We start from the raw sequence: 17,218 nt of genomic DNA, 5'->3' as shown, positions 1-17,218 counted from the left end.
AAAAGCATTAAGACCAATAGGAAAGGAAAGATGGATTATAATAGGCAACTCTCATGCAGAGCCAAAAGCCAAGGAATAAGAGGATAGAGTTTGGCATCAAGTTGGTTAAGAGTAAGGGATAATGTTTTTCTATGTATATAAAATCCATAAAAATCTGAATTGTTTATTATGGGAGATCAATTCTCCCATCCTAAATTGCGTATGATCGTGTTTTTACAGCTTTGTAAAGATGTTCAATATCATCAATGTGCAGAAGTTGGACTTTTCATTTTATTTTCTGGTGTTTTGTATGTACGCAGTAATTACGTTTTATTTTGAAAACCGGATATGGATAACTCCAATTAACATCTCGCGTCTCGTCTGGTCTCGTCTCGTCGGGACCTGGGACACTGAAACCTCATTGGTCACATTCCTGAATGACGTAGTTAGCGGAACGCGGAAGTGAGGTATCTGTGATGTGTACGAGAGCAAAATGATCGCAGATCTGTTGATATTCGGGTAAGTTATTGAATGTCTCTCACGTATTTCCACAAAGACGTCTCTGGGATTTCACAAAGTGTTCTCCTTGCGTGTTTTTGTACGCGGCGGTGTCAGTCAAAAGGCGTTTTAGCGAGCTAATAATTGGCTCCATGCTAATGCCAGCTCAGCAGCTAACGTTAGCCCTGCAGGTAAATCGCACCCGTATACAAACACTCTTGTCTCTTTTTCTGCTCATTAGGACCTTACTGGTGAATGCAGGGGCTGTGCTGAATTTTAAACTGTAAGTATTTTTTGTTTAACCCTTTATTTAAAAGTATGACAGCTAAAAGACTGGCATTCATTTTCTCTGTGCACAAATAATGAAGCTGCCTGGAAACATGTCACTCAAACTGTTATTTTAAAAATACAATTAGGGATGCATGATATTGTACTTTTTGCCAATATTCGTTTTGCCGATGTATCAGGAGTGCTTGGGCCGATAGCCATACCATACCAATATAGATGTTTTTCCCTGCACCCAACTGCAAAGCTAATTTAGTCTCTTCTGTAGTGAAATTAACATAATATTTTGCTGATTCATGTTGCAGCAGTTGTAGATATACATTTTCTTCATTGAGCAAAATAAATAAACGTAAAAAGAACATTAGAGGGCGACAGCGCAGAGGTCAAGGTAACAAACTGTTACTATACTACTACCTTTTGTTGTAGTCATTAGTAATATCGGCAGATACTGGTGTGTTTGCTGATATCCAATAATAAATTTTAAAGCCAATATCTGCCAATACAGATGTTGTGCTGATAATATTGTGCATCCCTAACTGTAATCAGACTATGTATGCCTCTAAGTCACTAATGATATCAGCAATTATTTACATTAAAAGTTTTTTGGGGGGCATCCATAAACCCATACACTTGCCTAAAAATACACATAAAAGCGTCTTATAGGGCTATAAAATGGTTTTTGTTTTAAAGTGATTATGCCTATGGGTGGTATACTATACATTCGACCTGTAAGTTATGTTATTGTAATCATGCCCACAGTTTGTACATAGCAGCAACTCAGGAGAGTTATCTACTTCTTATTCTTCTTCTTCCGGCTTCTCCCTCGTACTAATATTTATTTATATAACAGTTTCCAGCACAAAACAAAAAGTGCCTTACAAATTGCACTTTACATGTTTAACAGAGCTACAGTGTCTTTACTTCACTCATTTATTTATGGTTTGTTACTGTCCAAATGTTGTGTTTGTCAGCCTGCTGATTCCACCTGCAGATCTTCTGAGGCCAGCAAAGCAAGCAGTAATCACTTTAACCAATCTTTATGCAAACAAACACAATGACAAGAATCGATCAATAAGACGAACTAAAGCAAGCACTCAGAGATCTAAACCGCTTTAAAGGCCGCTCAGTATGCATACATTCCCGGATCTAGCCAAGTTAATGGTCCATTGATGACACATTAGGTTGCCTGTGAATGTTTTACAGAAAAAGGAAGGAGTCCCAGGGATTTGGAGATGAGTCCAGAGTGCAAACAACAGGTGCGTATGAGTGTTCAAGTTTGATGGATAAATGGAAACTAATCTTTAAAAGAATATGTATGTTTTGCATATTATGTGAAAGCATGGCCACAAAAATGATTTGTCTTTCAGGCGACAACATCAGAGAGTTCCTACTCAGCCTGCGATACTTTCGGATCTTCATCGCTCTGTGGAACATCTTCATCATGTTCTGCATGATTGTGTAAGTAAGACACGGGTAGTCACATTCATAGGGGGATAAGGTTTATGTCAAATAATGTGACTTTTAGCAATAAGACTGGCAATATTCTAAACTGAAAATACCTAAACCAAAAATGTAATTGATGATATTTAAGTATTGTGTTATTAATGTGTAACTTTTGTTCAAAAGCAGTATGACATATCACTGGAACACGATCCTCTATTGATTCAACACCAAGCACGCCATCCTAGTGTAAATTACACAGAGAGTAAAGTCTACTGTGTTGCAGTTTTCGAGTCCCACTCCTGTTTTTAACATTTCTGATCGCACATTTTCATCAGAAATAAAATACAACACATTGCCTTTGAGTCAGTGTAAGTGATGTAGTCGAAGTAATAATTTAAATGTAAACTATAAGGTGATAGCACTGCAGTCAAGGTACATACAATGGCTAACAATTGAGATATTGTTTTCTAAGGCTGTTTCAGTGTCTTTGTAATTAAATTCACCACATGTTTGTGGCACAGGGGTAAAATGGGACTAAAACTATCATTTTAGAAATATAGATTTTATTGACTGTTCTCAGTCATTACATTCAGAGTCATCTTCAGGGGTTAGCTGTATGTAACCAGACTTGCTTGAGATCATCAATTTTGTTTAATTCAAGCAAACGGGTCACAGGTGTAAAGTAAGAATGTGAATACTTGCCAGTGTCTTTTCATCGTTTATCCTGTCTCCACATTGCTTCATTTAGCGATTTTCTGAAGTTTCAAAAATGTTTTAAGTTTAGGTTCTTCATGTGACATGTTTTTTTATCTAACTGTGTAAATATCTTCAATCCTCACAGATTATTTGGATCATGATCAACGTCTGCAGAGACCACAATCTCACCTTTTCAAGATGGGACGGTCTAAACTTCTCCTTGATAGAACTTTTCTGTTGCTTTTTGGTCATTTTAAACTCTAACTGTACTCCATTTTATTTACCAGTTTACATTTCTAAATCGGCTTCTGGCTGCACAGGAATGAATGAGTCTCTGTAAATATTTTGTTTCACAGAAGGTGACACATTTTAACCTTTTCTGTTAAGGCTGTAATAATATAACAGGCCTGCCCTCTACTGGTCATGTGTGGTCATTTGCTCTTGTGCTTGTTCAGTAGAATGAGGCGTTTTCTTCATCAACACCAGGGTTTAACTTGATTACACTTTAGAACATGTTTTTCTGAGGCTTATTTGATGTCTATCATCATTTAAAGGTCCTGCTCTATCTTAAAACCTCACATAGATACTGTAGAGCTAGCTGGTTAGCCATTGGTTATTTGCATCTTCTGATGATAAATGGTATTTTCTTTGTTCTGGGGGCACCCTTGCTGTAAGTAAATATACATATGCACTATAATATAAATGTGTCCTTATTCTTAACAATAAAAATACAGTTTTCTTAGCCCAGTGTCTTGTCAACTGACTAGGATTGAGATGACTTTCAATACTGCAATGACATGATTGGTAATGTGTTTCCTACACTGTCATCACAGAGACGATGACAGTATCTAATATGACATCCATTCTACATGCAAATCATATAAGTATTCTACACATAAGCAGGTTTATACATTTGCTCACTTCAGTATAGCGTTTTCTTACCAAGAATTTAATTAAATTAAATTAAATCAAAAACAAACATGATCATAATCATAAAAATAAACAACACACTTTGATTCAGATTATTTATGGAAGTATGACCAGCATCTGTGAGTTGTCAGGTTTGTGCGATTTCTGCAAAAAGGACATATGGAGTCTTGACTATGTTCTGAAAACCTATCTTTGAACTCCTGTGGGAGTAGAAACAATGTGGTTGTGAAACAGCTGTCCAATTTTTGAGTTCATATTAAAACATCAACTTCAAACTGGTACACATTTCCAAAAAAATATCCAAAGTGACGCATTATAGCGGCGACGTTGGCGTACGTGCGTTGTGTAGCGTCGTCAACGTCTACGTTTACGTCAATGGCAGATGCCTCCTGGTAACAACAGTCGTCCAGCCACGAACTGTTTTCCTCACCTACTGGTATGAAAACACGTTTTCATTTCAACATTTCTGTTGTGCACTCGTTAACATCCTAGCTACAATTCGGCGTCGGTAAACTGCGAATATCTGGTTCTTTGACGAGCAAACCACCATTGTTTATCAGGCAAGCACCAAGCGGCTACAGCTAGCTAGCGAGGAGCAACGCTGCAGTGCAGTCGTTTGTGTTAAAGTTAGGGTTGTATAAATGGACCTCTACTGGCTCTGTTTACTAAACCAGATATAGTTAGTTATAAACCTAGATTAATTGTGTCTTCCTTCATTGTTCACTTGTCATATAAATGTCATAAAGGTTGTTCTATACCTCTGCGGTTATGCCGGTGTACACTATCCATCCATACATGTTCAACACCACAGTTTCCATTCTTTTATTTTAACGGTGACACCAATTGTTGTTACTAACAAACTATTTATCAATTTTTGCTACGAGCTAGTTTCTATCAGTGGTCCTCGAGCACGTGAACTAACAATAAAATACAAAGAATACACATGAAAACACACAATAGATTGTCAAATCAATGCTGACAAGACTGATTAATTAAAGCCCATTTGTACTCCCCTTGTGGGGGAAGTAAGCAAATCTGTGCAAATTATCTTTTAATGATTTATGGTAAAGTTTATGAAACTTCTCTAAGTCTAAGGTTACAGCCTCGTGTTTATTGGTTGTTTTCCACACTGTCAATAGATTTCATTATCTCGCAAAGACAACCATTATGTAAATCCTGAATTAGGATCACCACCAAAATCTAATCATTTCTTTCCCTACAAAGAAATCGAACCCTATTAACCTGTTCTTTCCTTTATACGTTATACTGATCCTGCCCTTTGAGGTTATCGATATATATGCAGTTATTACACCAAACAACAATCATATCAAGTATTTCAAGTATTTTTAAATTGTATAATGATATTGAAAAGTGGCTATATCACTATAGGGCGTATTTTCTTAATCAAATAATATGTTGATAATTTTCTCGATTAATCGAGTATTTGTTTTGTTCGTAAAATGCTGAAAAATGTTGATTGGTGTTAACCATATCTGGAATTCAATTCTTGAATGTCATGTTTTGTCCACAAATCAAAACTATTTCGTTTTAATGATTTATTTGTTGTATGGAGCAAAGAAACCAGAAAATTGTAAGCTGAAAAATCAGAAAGCACACGATCGATTATTTTAATAACTGACAGTTAATTTAGTAATCGATTAATAATTGAAATGTACATTTATTAATTAACTATTGATTATTATATTTATATTGCTGTTGAGCATCTTCTCACATTTGCCTTGCCTCCTGCAGCTGAAGAGCAGCTGTTGGGATGCCAAAGAAGTTCCAGGGTGAGAACTCAAAGGCGGCCACAGCCAAAGCCCGTAAGGCTGAGGCCAAGGCGGTGGCAGACGCCCGCAAAAAGCAAGAAGAGGAGGATGCTCTGTGGCAGGAAACTGACAAACATGTACTGAAAAAGGGGCAAAGAAAGGTAAGCTTTCTCTGGGTAGTGTATGTGCTGAAAAAAACTGTCCCACACAGCCCGGCGGAGTTAAGTCAGGCCTGGCATACACTGCACTGCCAATAGCCGGCCGATGGCAATGAAGCCCGACTGCTTAGCATTGCATAAAAAGTTTGCACCTGCACACACCATATCAACTACAGCCTCAGAGCAACACGTTATTTGTCACAGTATTCACATAAAGAATACTGTGACATATAGTCTTGTGATATATATATATATATCACAAGACTATATATATATGATGTATCATATAATGTCTCCTCTTGCCAGTCATTTGCTTGCTTCATAATTTGATTATCTCTCTTATTTATGGTAAATGAATATCGGTCTAGTTTTGTCAGCCTGATGACACATCTTTCTATTTGCAGGATGATAAGGAGAAAAAGAGGCTGGATCTGCTGGAGAGGAAAAAGGAAAACCAACGACTTCTCGATGAGGAGGCTGCCACACTAAAAGGCAGAGCCCAAAAGGAGGCTGCAGCTGGTGGAAAGGTGACTCGTGCCCAGATTGAGAACATGCTTCAGGATGAGCAGCAGGAACAGCTCAACCCACAAGGTAAAGTTGGGATGTTGTTTAATGTGTAAATGGCTAATGGCATTGTCTGTTGCTGGGTCAAACCCAGAAACATGCATGTTGTTTAAGATTGACAACCACTTCAGTAAAGTTTAAAATGTATTTCCTCTCCACAGAAAAGAGCCATTTGGAGACTCCACTGGAGGAAAATGTGAACAGAATTATCCCAGATGAAGGATCAGTGGAAGCTAGAACAATAGAAGATGCCATTGCTGTGCTGAGGTACATTTGCTGTTTGCACTGTGTGACATCCTGCTGTACTGATTTGAATTTAGATGTATAAACCTACCTAACAGCTTTACTTATATTAGATATTAACTATTCATTTTTATTTAACCCATTCCTTCCGTCTCCCAGCACGGGGCCCGATGACCTGGACCGCCACCCAGAGCGGAGGATGAAAGCAGCATTTGTTGCGTATGAAGAGGCCAACATGCCTCGTCTAAAAAACGAAAATCCCAACATGAGACTGTCGCAGCTGAAGCAACAGTTGAAGAAGGAGTGGATGAAATCACCGGAGAACCCCCTGAACCAGCGCTTTGCCACATACAACTCAAAGTGAAGGCACTCTTTGCATAGTAACGCCATTAGAAAACTGTGCACATTGAATAATTGAATAATGCTATCTAAAAATGAGTGTTGCTGAAGGGAACTTTGAAGTACCAGAAGACTGATGTGCCATTCACTTTCAAGAAAAGGCCCCCCCACACCACCTATCAGTGTCACAATTGATCTGTGCTCATGGCTACTAATAAGGCATCTTATCATCTAACAAATGAAATTCCATGTCTTTTTTTGTACTCCTGGAAAGGTAGGGAATCTGATGTTTTTGACAGTAACTTATTAAAGTTACTTATTAAAGCATCAACAATCTCTTGTTGCTTTGGTTTCCCTTGTAAGGAGGAATACATGGATACAGGAAGTCACACTTGTGCGTCGGTTATTCAGAAAAAAGGATTATGGTGTAACAGAATTTATATATATGTAAAAAATAGACTCAACAAAGTAATGATAAAGTCAATAGAAGTGGATGGCAATGACTAGGGTTTTGGTTAACCAGTTTCTTTGCTTGTTTACAAGTGGATTAAAAGTGCTGCTTTATATAAACACACACACGTTTAAAGGAATACTTCACCGATTTGCATTTAGCTTTGTATTAATAGAATAGGGGTAGTATTTTTGAAAAATTCTGCTGCCCAACCTCAGTTTCCCTTGAGTTGAGAAATATCTTTGTTCTTTATGTGCCCACCAGTGACACTTGGTCCTGTTAGCATAATTGTTAGCAAAGATGGCGGACACTGTTTACATTCTGGGAATGAGGTCCCGTCCCCTTACGAGTGGGTCTAAAACGTGCGGAATTGGCGTTGCAGTTTCAAACCTCGGGCCAAGTGTCACTGGTGGGCACCTAACAACAAAAAGAATGAAGATTGATATTTAGATTTCTCAACTCGGGAAACTGAGGTTGAAGCACAATTCTTAAAAAAGACTACCCCATTCTAGTAATACAAAGCTAAATGCAAATCCAATATATCCTCACTGTGAGTTTGTGACATAAAGTTTTAATCAATTTCAGCCTTGAAACTCATATTATTTCCCTGACGTTTACAGTTTGTATACTGTATTACAAGAACAGCAGGAGATTGTCACGTTCAAAAAGTAGAATCCCCCAAGGGGAAGGATGAGCGGGGTGCAGTGATGTTCAGCTTGAGCTTGCAGGAGGCAGAACCCATCCTGAGAGGCAAAAACCTCCAGCTTGTATAGCTGGGGTTGCTCAAATCTGTCCCATAGCTGACACTTTACCTGGCCCACATACTGCCTGAATGAAGCTGGCCACTGCATCACCATGTCAGCCACATCTTTACCAAAAGTGCCCCACGTATAGCTGAAGATACTCCGGTCATATTTATTATTTGCCAGAAACACATTTATTTAAGCCACAATGTATTTGGGTCACATTTTACATTTCACCTGTGGGCCGCTTGAGGCTCACTTCCATTTTGTCTGAGCCAGATTAAAGCCGGTAGTGTCGCATGATCATTGCCAGAAGTGGCCCACATCCGGAGGCTGTCTGTGAGAGTTACTCCTGCAAATTTGGATGTTAACCAAAGTTTAGGGAGCTGACAGGACAATCTCCTGATGATGAAGTTGACTTCTGCAGACACTTGTGTTCTGCACTGGACATTCGCCAGAGTTCAGTTCAGCTAATCATTCCTCCTGACCGTTAAAAAAAAAAACACTTGGTCACTTGGAGATTAACTGATATTTTGTACAGGCTTCCTCCTCACATCAATCTCTCTCTGTTGCCATGTCAGCCAGGGCAAAAAGAACCCACATGTAAAACAGTCGGTGCCTTGACTCTTTTACTTTGGAGTCCGTGCTGGTGACTGTGTTTCCTCCACTGTATGTTTGCCTGCTGTTGCTTCCCTTCCAGTTCGTTGAGGTACAGACCAATTATGAGGGAGAAATACGAGGAAGAAATTGGTGCCATTTTATATTCTTTTTATAAGAGCCCAAGCTGTCCTTACTGGAGAAATATCTGTATGCACAAGTTGATGATGACTCTAAAATGTTTTTATGAGTCCAAGTTAAACAAAGTGACAAAGTGACTGACGCCTTTATAAATTATTGCCAAAATGTTTGCCTTTTAAAAACTCTGTGACTGGTCTTCCTTATCTACACCACCAGCTATTTGGCCTTTAGCCAGCTACTGTATGTATTCCAATTCCTTTCTCTGTTAAAAAAAAAAGGCTGGTGAAATTAAAGTGCACAGAGTGTTATAATTTTAACACTCAGACCTGTGCTGTGGCTGTTTTTAAAAAAATGTCCTATGTAATGTTCAGATCTGATCTATGCTCCAGTTAATTGTAACTAAAAATAATTATCCCAGAAATATGTTTAATTTTAATGTTTAAATAGTGACTATTGCCACTGTGAGTCACAAAGGTTTTCTCCAGCACAGCAGCATTCACGTGCTGAGCTGCTGAGGCAGCAGCTGCAGACTTTGCAGGTTTGTCTGATGCCAGCTGCAGAGACAGCAGAGCGGAAGTCATGCCTAAGTATAAATAGGTTAACATACATGTCAAACAATGTATCTTAACTAAATTAAGTTTTTGGGTTTTTTTTATCTGAAGTTATGTTTGGGAAATGGAGCCAAACACAAACAAGGAAAATATGCAGAGTAAATGAAGTGGTAATTCAACCAAAGGAATACTATATAATATGTTATGTATTTTAAATGTTCCTACAGTATTTCAAACTCATATTTCTAAAAAACAACACTGTAAATATAATAAGTAATTTGCTGGGAAATGCACACTCCACGTGCTATTATGACTGAATCTAGATATGAACGTTAATTTTTTTTTTTCTGCTCCTGCAGTTGCATTTGTTAGATCTTCTAGGACACATGTGGAGCACTTACCCACTGGCTTGATTAATTTGTGGCAGATTTAAAAGTGGACACTTTTGTCCAGCCAGGCTTTGTGGTGGATGAGATAAGAGACCCTGTGAAGACCTTTGAAATACTGAGCTTTAACGACAAGTTCAACTGACCTTTTCTTTTTACATTTTGCATTGAAAGCAACCCATTCCCTTTCTTCCCCCCCTAGCAACCAATCAGTCCACTCCTGATTTATAGGGATTTCTTTGAGCTTGTATGCGTGTGATGTTCCGCCTGAACACTGGTCTGATGTTACATTTTTTTTTGTTTTTCTGCATCCTGACCTGTTGCTACACCCTCTCACTCTCCCATTCATTTGCATGTCAACCCTTTACCAGCTGCTGCTGCCCCTTTCTTCATGGTGAATTCTAATCATTACTTTCAAAGGAAAGCGTCTCCAAAGCTCCTTTATCAATGGCTCTGACTGGGAGGAGGCAAGCCGCTGTCCGTCACCCACTCATGCTCTTCTGACCACTTGTGTTCTGCACCTGAGAGCGCTTCCTATTTGGGACCTGCTTCTTTAAGTTTGGAGAATACAAAATATGGAAGAAGAAGGTAATGATCACCATTGATTTATTCAATTTTTAATTTTTATTTATTTTAATTAGAAATGTATTCAAGTTGATGTGATGAGGTATCGGAAATGTATTAAGTATGTATGGATAAAACATTTCAGTTGTTAAATTGCTATCTATATTTATACAGTATGTCCTACTGACTGATATTTTTATTAATTTATTATGTCGAAACACACGATGCACAACTTACAACGACACATGGCTCTGACTGAGCTGTACATCATGTAGTCGTATTGCAAATCACATTCACACAACATCCTTAATAAAACACAAAATCAGTTCTTTGTATTGTTTGTGGGTTTCGGTGATTCAGTGTTAAAGGTTTTATTATTTCTTTAGAATATATAAAATAAGCTATTGCTTCAGTTACAAGATGAGTGTAATCTTTGACTAACAAAACAGAGCACAGATTTACATTTATATCTAAAAAATAGACAATTCAATAATAACACATTTTTAATTACGTTCCAATAAAATGTGTGTGAATTTCCTGAGCCTTTCGGATTTCCATGCATAGTAGACAAACATAAAGGTTGAGGGATCACATCTGCTTTTGACAGAGCGTTTCTTATTCATAACCAGCTGTGCACACAAATTGAGACAGTCATGATTTTTGAATAAATACTCTGTGTAAACACTTTATAGTTAGATAACCTTCTGTTTCACCTTTTTCCAACAATATTTCACACTGAGAAAATAACATAAAGAAAACAGAGAAAAAAAACATGAGAAATAAAAATGACTAGTGTTAAAAAACTTGTTGTCTACAATAACCTTTGTTTTTAACAATCTTTCTTATTTTTGATTTGTTCAAAGTTAAAATTGAATACAAAAATGGAGAAAGAAATTGACATTGTTACCCACATGTATTTCAGGATATTGATTACATGTCATTCTCCACGTTCTCTTTCTTTTCAACAGTGACACCAAAAAGAACCTGTGATCTGTTTTATTTCAGCTCCGCAGTGATGCCATGAGGCTGATTCTGGTTAAACCCACCAATGCAACGAGACGTCTTGATTCAACAGGTGAAGTCTTCCAAGACAGGGAGCATGTCCACTGCACATCAGGAGGTCCATCTGAGGGCAAGTGTGATCCGAACTTTGGCCCCTCAGTCGGAGCATCTTCGTCACCACAGACTACAAGCCTCTGTGGTGGTTCGTCTTCACCCATGCATGAGAGGTGGAATGGAGTCAATCCTCCGAGAGTTTCAGCCCAGATGTCGCCACAGAAAACCCCAAATTTAACCCTATCCCAGCTGAGTGATGAGGACTGGCTACTGTTTTGTGGCCAGGTTAGTAGAAGAGGAGAGACTTCTCCCTCAGCAGAAATGGCAGGGAGCAGCGAGGGACATCCAAACCACAGCAACAGATGTGGTTGTTCCTGTCCTGATGCACATCAGCATTCAGAAGCTTTTCAACCACAATCAAAACATCGCACTGTCCAAGATTGCCTCACCAGAGTTACAAATAAGAGGAGCCTTTCGTCTTCACTGCATACCCAGTCTCGGTGTTCAGCCTCATGCCAGGTTTTATCACAGCAAATAAACCACAGAGATATTTTGAAACCTACAGCAAACCATAACTTCATGCCTCAGTGCAATGATGGAGAAAGCCCAAAGGACCTTTTGCAGCAGCACTCTCTTAATCATCTTAAATTTACAGACGTCGGCCAAGCAACCTGCTCAGATTTGTTCAACATCCCGCTAAACTCTGTTGAATTCGCTGAAACAAATCAGAAACTCCACGAATGGCCTCAGTCAGCTGTCAGTGCTGACTTGAGCTGGCGAGAGCTTTATGGTAAAGAACCGCTGTTAGTTCGACAACGGCAAGATTCTCACAGCCTGATAAGAAGTGATCAAATCTGCAAGGCACCTGGAGATCCTTCACTTGTACCCAAGTGTCGACATCTCCCTTTCAATTTACTGACTACAGCTTCTCAGGGGAACAGGTCCACAACACCAGCTAGTGACAAAAGTGTCCAATCCTTCGCCATCGGCCAGTATAGTTCACTTGAAAACCAGAATTTAGTTGAGGAGAGGGTGAAACAGAGACAAAATCAGGTAAAGGGTGTCTCTGTTTTTGCCAGTCCTTTTTCCTTGTCATACAGTGATTTTTGTTTCTCACAAGTGTGTGATGAATTACATTCCCTGTGCTGACTTTGTTACAGACAACCACACAGCACCTCAGTGGATCAAAGCTCTCCCTCCCGAAATATACCCCCCCACCAGTGGACAACTCAGAAACTAGTGGCTCAGTTAACGGGGATGCTGTGCGACCTCTGAGCAGTCTTGCAGATCTTCACTCCGGCCACCAGCCTCTTCAGCTACTTCACAGCGCCATCCTGGAGGATGCCTTTGCTAAAGTCATGAGCCAAGACTCCAGTAAGGCAAACAGTGACAACCTGACCAGAGAGGAAGGCAGTGTACCACCACAGAGGAAGAATAAGGACATTAGCTACCGGTTGGGTCAAAGAAGAGCTCTCTTTGGGAAGCGCAAGCAATTGAGCGACTACGCCTTGGTCTGTGGGATGTTTGGCATCATTGTCATGGTTATAGAGACCGAGCTTTCGAGGGGATTTTACGGCAAGGTAGTCCCGTTAATATGAATGTATCTATTGTTACCTTATATTACAACAGGTGTGAAAGGCCCATAGCATCAAAAGAAAAACCACTTTGAGCAGTACATGAAAGAAAAGCGAGTGCTCACTATATAGACTGACAGACTGATCAGCTGTACCATTAGAAATGGGGCTTCAATGGCCTTTTTAAATTCTCTACTTTCCCATAGTTACTGGTCATTTGTGTATTCAGAAGGAGTGGCACTCATCATGTTCATGTTTTTATTTCCATGTTTGACAGGATTCTGTGTATTCTTATGTACTGAAAGGCTTAATCAGCCTCTCCACTGCTGTTCTTCTTGGGCTCATTATGATGTACCATGCAAGGGAGATCCAGGTATGTGCCCTTGATAAATTAATAAAAACTTATTTAGAATTATTTTTTGCTTTGACTCAGCATGGAAGTTCATGATTGACCCTGGCAACTAATGAAAAAAAAAAACTTTAACACACATTTCTGAGCCTTTATCAAAGCTTTTTGCCTTCTTGGAACCTACTCATGTAACTGAGGTACAAGCCGATAAATATAAGGGTTTTGTTCTATCTATGTTATTATGTTCATTGATGGTAAACTTATCACTTCAGTACTGATAGAATATGAAATATATAATCCAACATTAGTATCTATTCCCCTGTACTCTTCTCGTTTTTCTACTTTGGTGTTTTAAAGCAGTTGACACTCATAATGTTGCATTACTGCCTCCTTCTCTTTTCTTTGCACATGTTCTAGTAACGTCACCCTGTTGTCTTCTTCTACAGCTCTTCATGGTGGACAACGGCGTAGATGATTGGAGGATAGCTATGACAGTTCAGCGGATTCTCTTCGTCGCGTTGGAGCTTCTGGTCTGTGCCATCCATCCAATCCCAGGCCAGTATGTGTTCACCTGGAGAACTCGACTGGCCTTCAGTTACACACCATCAGTGGCCGATGCTGATGTTGACATCATCCTCTCTGTGCCCATGTTCCTGCGCCTCTACCTGATTGGCCGGGTCATGCTGCTTCATAGCAAACTGTTCACAGATGCTTCGTCCCGCAGCATTGGGGCACTCAACAAGATCAACTTTGATACTCGCTTTGTGATGAAGACTCTGATGACCATTTGTCCCGGCACTGTCCTGCTGGTGTTCAGTGTGTCCTGTTGGATCATTGCAGCATGGACGGTGCGCTTGTGTGAGAGGTATAATTTTTTTCACTATTCTGTCTTTTAGTAACCACTTGCATAACTTAAATATCATTAAACATGTTTGAGTTATTTCCACTGTTTGATATCAAAGGAGATGGCAGATTGTAACTCCTCCCCTTCCCAAGTGCATCAGGGACCTTCTATGAGCTTTGCATATCAGACAGGATGTTGCTCTTTTTGTTTTGCATATGCTTTGGCTTCAAAATCCAAGCAAGGCCCGTGTACAGTATATTATGTCTTCACAGGTATCATGATACGCAGGAGGTAACTAGTACCTTCCTTGGGGCAATGTGGCTGATCTCCATCACCTTCCTTTCAATCGGCTACGGAGACATGGTCCCTCACACCTACTGTGGAAAAGGTGTTTGCCTGTTAACTGGAATTATGGTATGAATCATTTGGATTTAATACTTTGAATATTTGGTGTAAAAGTAATAAATATCATGTGCATGAGGAATCTAAGCCATTTACTAACCAGTGCTCTTCTCCTCAGGGGGCGGGCTGCACTGCTTTAGTCGTTGCTGTTGTTGCAAGGAAGTCAGAACTCACCAGAGCTGAAAAACACGTCCATAATTTCATGATGGATACTCAACTCTACAAAAAGGTTACTTTAAAATTAGAGATGCATATTTATTGCACATTATTTATGCATAATGTTGTAAAATTTCGAACTCCTACCGTGTTTGTTCAATTTCAGTTTTCTCTCAAAGAGCTTTACAGTGGAGCCCTGTGAGCAGCCAGTCAGCAGAAAGAATCAGTGAAGCAGGATAATACTGCCGTGATTGCTGTGAAGGCAGTGATACTACTGTACAGTATAAATGCTACTCCAATTCTCCTCTTCATCTGTATGATGTTCCTCCTCCAGATCAAAAACACAGCAGCTAATGTTTTGAGGGAGACGTGGCTCATCTACAAAAACACTAAGCTGGTTAAGAAGATTGATCAGGCCAGAGTTCGTCACCATCAGCGAAAATTCCTTCAAGCCATCCATCAGTAGGAATCAACTGCACCAGCCACCGCAATTTGAATAACATGAAGTTATCGTAGGAAATACTTGCTGACATTGCATGCAGTGCATCACACTCTTGTTAAATGCTTTTATTTGTGTAGGTCAAACTGTGCTTTACATTTATTTTATTTGCCGCAAAAGTCATGGCGTGTCTCATTTTCTAACACAGACTGCGGAGAGTCAAAATGGCGCAAAGGAAACTAAATGACCAGGCCAATACAGTTGCTGATCTTGCCAAGGTCTGTATATGTAGTGTCTTGCACGATCTTGGTCAAAGGACACATTTTGAGTTTGATTTCTCCTACTTTTCCAATTATCTACAATCATCAATCAGAATTAAACCACAGAATAGAATAACTTCGAAATCCTATTTCTTTCTTTTGCTTTTGTCACACTTCCTTTTTGATGGCAGCCATTTCACAGTAGGGAAAATAATTGATCAGGTAACAACATGAAAAGCGGTTTTAGTTGCTCATGCCGGCTTGCTGTCACACTCTCATGTTTACTGTGACTTTTTAACTGAACAGTGCAAACATTTGACATTATCAGTATCGTACTCATGATTTTATACAACACTGAAAAGAAATTCAGCTTCAAATTGATTTTATATCTCTTTCTAAAAATATATTGAGTTCCTTAGTGTGATCTGTCTTCAAAGTTACTTCAGTATGCTGTGAAGTGAGATGTGTGAAGTGTCCTCCCTGCTGCTTTCAGACTCAGAACATGATGTATGATCTGGTGTCGGAGCTCCAGCATCGAAGCGAGGAGATGGACAAGAGGATTGTAGCTTTGGAGGAGAAACTGAACTCCATCCTTCTCAGCATGCAGTCGCTGCCAGCTGTACTTTCTCAAGCAATAACAAAGCTACAAAAGGATTTCTTGGATGACTTGGCTTTCCGTGTCCACTTTCTGTCATCCTCCCTGAGCTCTGAGTGCTGCCCAGTCCCTGCCAGGAACCTCTGTCCAGGCTCCATCACACCAGAGACATCTTTGAGCTAATAGGCCTCACTTCAGGCTTTTGCAGCCTGATGTGGGAAATCATTTTCCATTGTTTAAGTAACTCTCCTGTAAAAACTACAGTTGGGATTTGATCGCCACCTTTTTATCCTTTATCCAAATTGTGATAGTTCTAGTGTTATTAAATTATCTAAATAAATGTGCTTCATAAATAAATATTTATTACATATGCTGTATGTAGTAATTTAGGAAATCTGTGTATAGTTCTACAACCTTGCTTTGTTGTGGTCTCAGTCTAAACATTATTATTATTTTGGGTCTATGATTTATACACAACTGTATATACACTGTATTTCAATTACAAATACATATACAATACAGGAGGCTGACAGAGATCTGGGTATTAGGAATGTATTTTGACTTGTGTCATTGAGCCCAATAGACTGTGAATATATAACAGTCCAAAAACATTTTTTAAATTGTTCAATTAATATTTCTGGAAGGTGACAGAATTCAGAGACATTCACACCAGTTCAAAATAGTGAGATAACAAACAGAACAGGTACAGATGACAGCTATTCCTCACTCCCTCTATTTAGCAGTTAAACAAGCAAAAACACCAGTGTATCCATATACAAAGTGTCTTATTTTATCTTGTACTTCAGAGATAGGCAATATTTTTTTCATCCATGGCCACACTGACATAGTCAAATTAAACAAAGGGGCCACACATTTTCAATCTCCAAAATTCTAATTTAACCATATGCAACACACTCAGTTACATTTTTAGTTTTCTATTAATACTAGAATGAAGTGTGACTTGTATCAAACAGAAATGTGTCAATAAACAACTTCTTGTCAATGACTGTAGTGCACAGTTGAGTTCAAAATGCAAGGCAAGGCAGCTTTATTTATATAGCACATTTCATACACAAAGGCAACTCAATATGCTTTACATGACACAAACATTTAACAGTAAGAATTGGAGAAAAAAATAAAAACAAATAAAGATATAAATATAAAAGTAAAAAAAAAAGTACAGAAAAATAGAAAAAATTAAACATA

At 39.0% G+C, this 17,218-nt stretch overlaps 3 protein-coding genes across 4 annotated transcripts; all 3 read left to right on the top strand.

The window, feature by feature from the left end:
- Positions 1-409: 409 nt before the first annotated feature.
- smim7 (small integral membrane protein 7) lies at positions 410-3,643 on the top strand. Its single transcript, XM_044044835.1, has 5 exons — positions 410-498; positions 719-760; positions 1,966-2,018; positions 2,130-2,220; positions 3,047-3,643. The coding sequence occupies exons 1-5, from the start codon at positions 473-475 to the stop codon at positions 3,060-3,062; spliced, it is 228 nt and encodes a 75-aa protein (XP_043900770.1). The 5' UTR covers positions 410-472; the 3' UTR covers positions 3,063-3,643.
- Positions 3,644-4,181: 538 nt separating this feature from the next.
- ccdc124 (coiled-coil domain containing 124) lies at positions 4,182-7,240 on the top strand. The gene is made up of 5 exons (XM_044044834.1): positions 4,182-4,267; positions 5,584-5,761; positions 6,163-6,349; positions 6,484-6,589; positions 6,725-7,240. The coding sequence occupies exons 2-5, from the start codon at positions 5,603-5,605 to the stop codon at positions 6,927-6,929; spliced, it is 657 nt and encodes a 218-aa protein (XP_043900769.1). The 5' UTR covers positions 4,182-4,267; positions 5,584-5,602; the 3' UTR covers positions 6,930-7,240.
- Positions 7,241-8,596: 1,356 nt separating this feature from the next.
- LOC122780417 (small conductance calcium-activated potassium channel protein 1-like) lies at positions 8,597-17,015 on the top strand. 2 transcript variants are annotated; one of them, XM_044043337.1, is made up of 10 exons: positions 8,597-10,361; positions 11,343-12,446; positions 12,554-12,973; positions 13,245-13,340; positions 13,763-14,181; positions 14,433-14,574; positions 14,681-14,791; positions 15,053-15,180; positions 15,366-15,435; positions 15,911-17,015. In XM_044043337.1, the coding sequence occupies exons 2-10, from the start codon at positions 11,358-11,360 to the stop codon at positions 16,193-16,195; spliced, it is 2,760 nt and encodes a 919-aa protein (XP_043899272.1). In that variant the 5' UTR covers positions 8,597-10,361; positions 11,343-11,357; the 3' UTR covers positions 16,196-17,015. The 2 variants fall into 2 exon arrangements, with proteins under 2 accessions (XP_043899272.1, XP_043899273.1); XM_044043338.1 differs by lacking the exons at positions 15,366-15,435; positions 15,911-17,015 and having other exon boundaries at positions 14,885-15,116.
- The last annotated feature ends 203 nt before the right edge of the window (positions 17,016-17,218 follow it).

The sequence above is a fragment of the Solea senegalensis genome, linkage group LG14 (assembly GCF_019176455.1).
Source record: "Solea senegalensis isolate Sse05_10M linkage group LG14, IFAPA_SoseM_1, whole genome shotgun sequence".
NCBI lineage: Eukaryota > Metazoa > Chordata > Actinopteri > Pleuronectiformes > Soleidae > Solea > Solea senegalensis.
This window is presented reverse-complemented; position numbering and strand designations above follow the sequence as displayed.

Coding starts and splice junctions, on each gene's coding strand:
- ccdc124 (XM_044044834.1), top strand. CDS start 5,603: ATGCCAAAGAAGTTCCAGGGTGAGAACTCAAAGGCGGCCACAGCCAAA. Junction 5,762..6,162: donor TGAAAAAGGGGCAAAGAAAG/GTAAGCTTTCTC, acceptor TTCTATTTGCAG/GATGATAAGGAGAAAAAGAG. Junction 6,590..6,724: donor GATGCCATTGCTGTGCTGAG/GTACATTTGCTG, acceptor TCCGTCTCCCAG/CACGGGGCCCGATGACCTGG.
- LOC122780417 (XM_044043337.1), top strand. CDS start 11,358: ATGAGGCTGATTCTGGTTAAACCCACCAATGCAACGAGACGTCTTGAT. Junction 13,341..13,762: donor ACCATGCAAGGGAGATCCAG/GTATGTGCCCTT, acceptor CTTCTTCTACAG/CTCTTCATGGTGGACAACGG. Junction 14,182..14,432: donor ACGGTGCGCTTGTGTGAGAG/GTATAATTTTTT, acceptor ATGTCTTCACAG/GTATCATGATACGCAGGAGG.
- smim7 (XM_044044835.1), top strand. CDS start 473: ATGATCGCAGATCTGTTGATATTCGG. Junction 761..1,965: donor GCTGTGCTGAATTTTAAACT/GTAAGTATTTTT, acceptor AATGTTTTACAG/AAAAAGGAAGGAGTCCCAGG. Junction 2,019..2,129: donor GTCCAGAGTGCAAACAACAG/GTGCGTATGAGT, acceptor TTTGTCTTTCAG/GCGACAACATCAGAGAGTTC.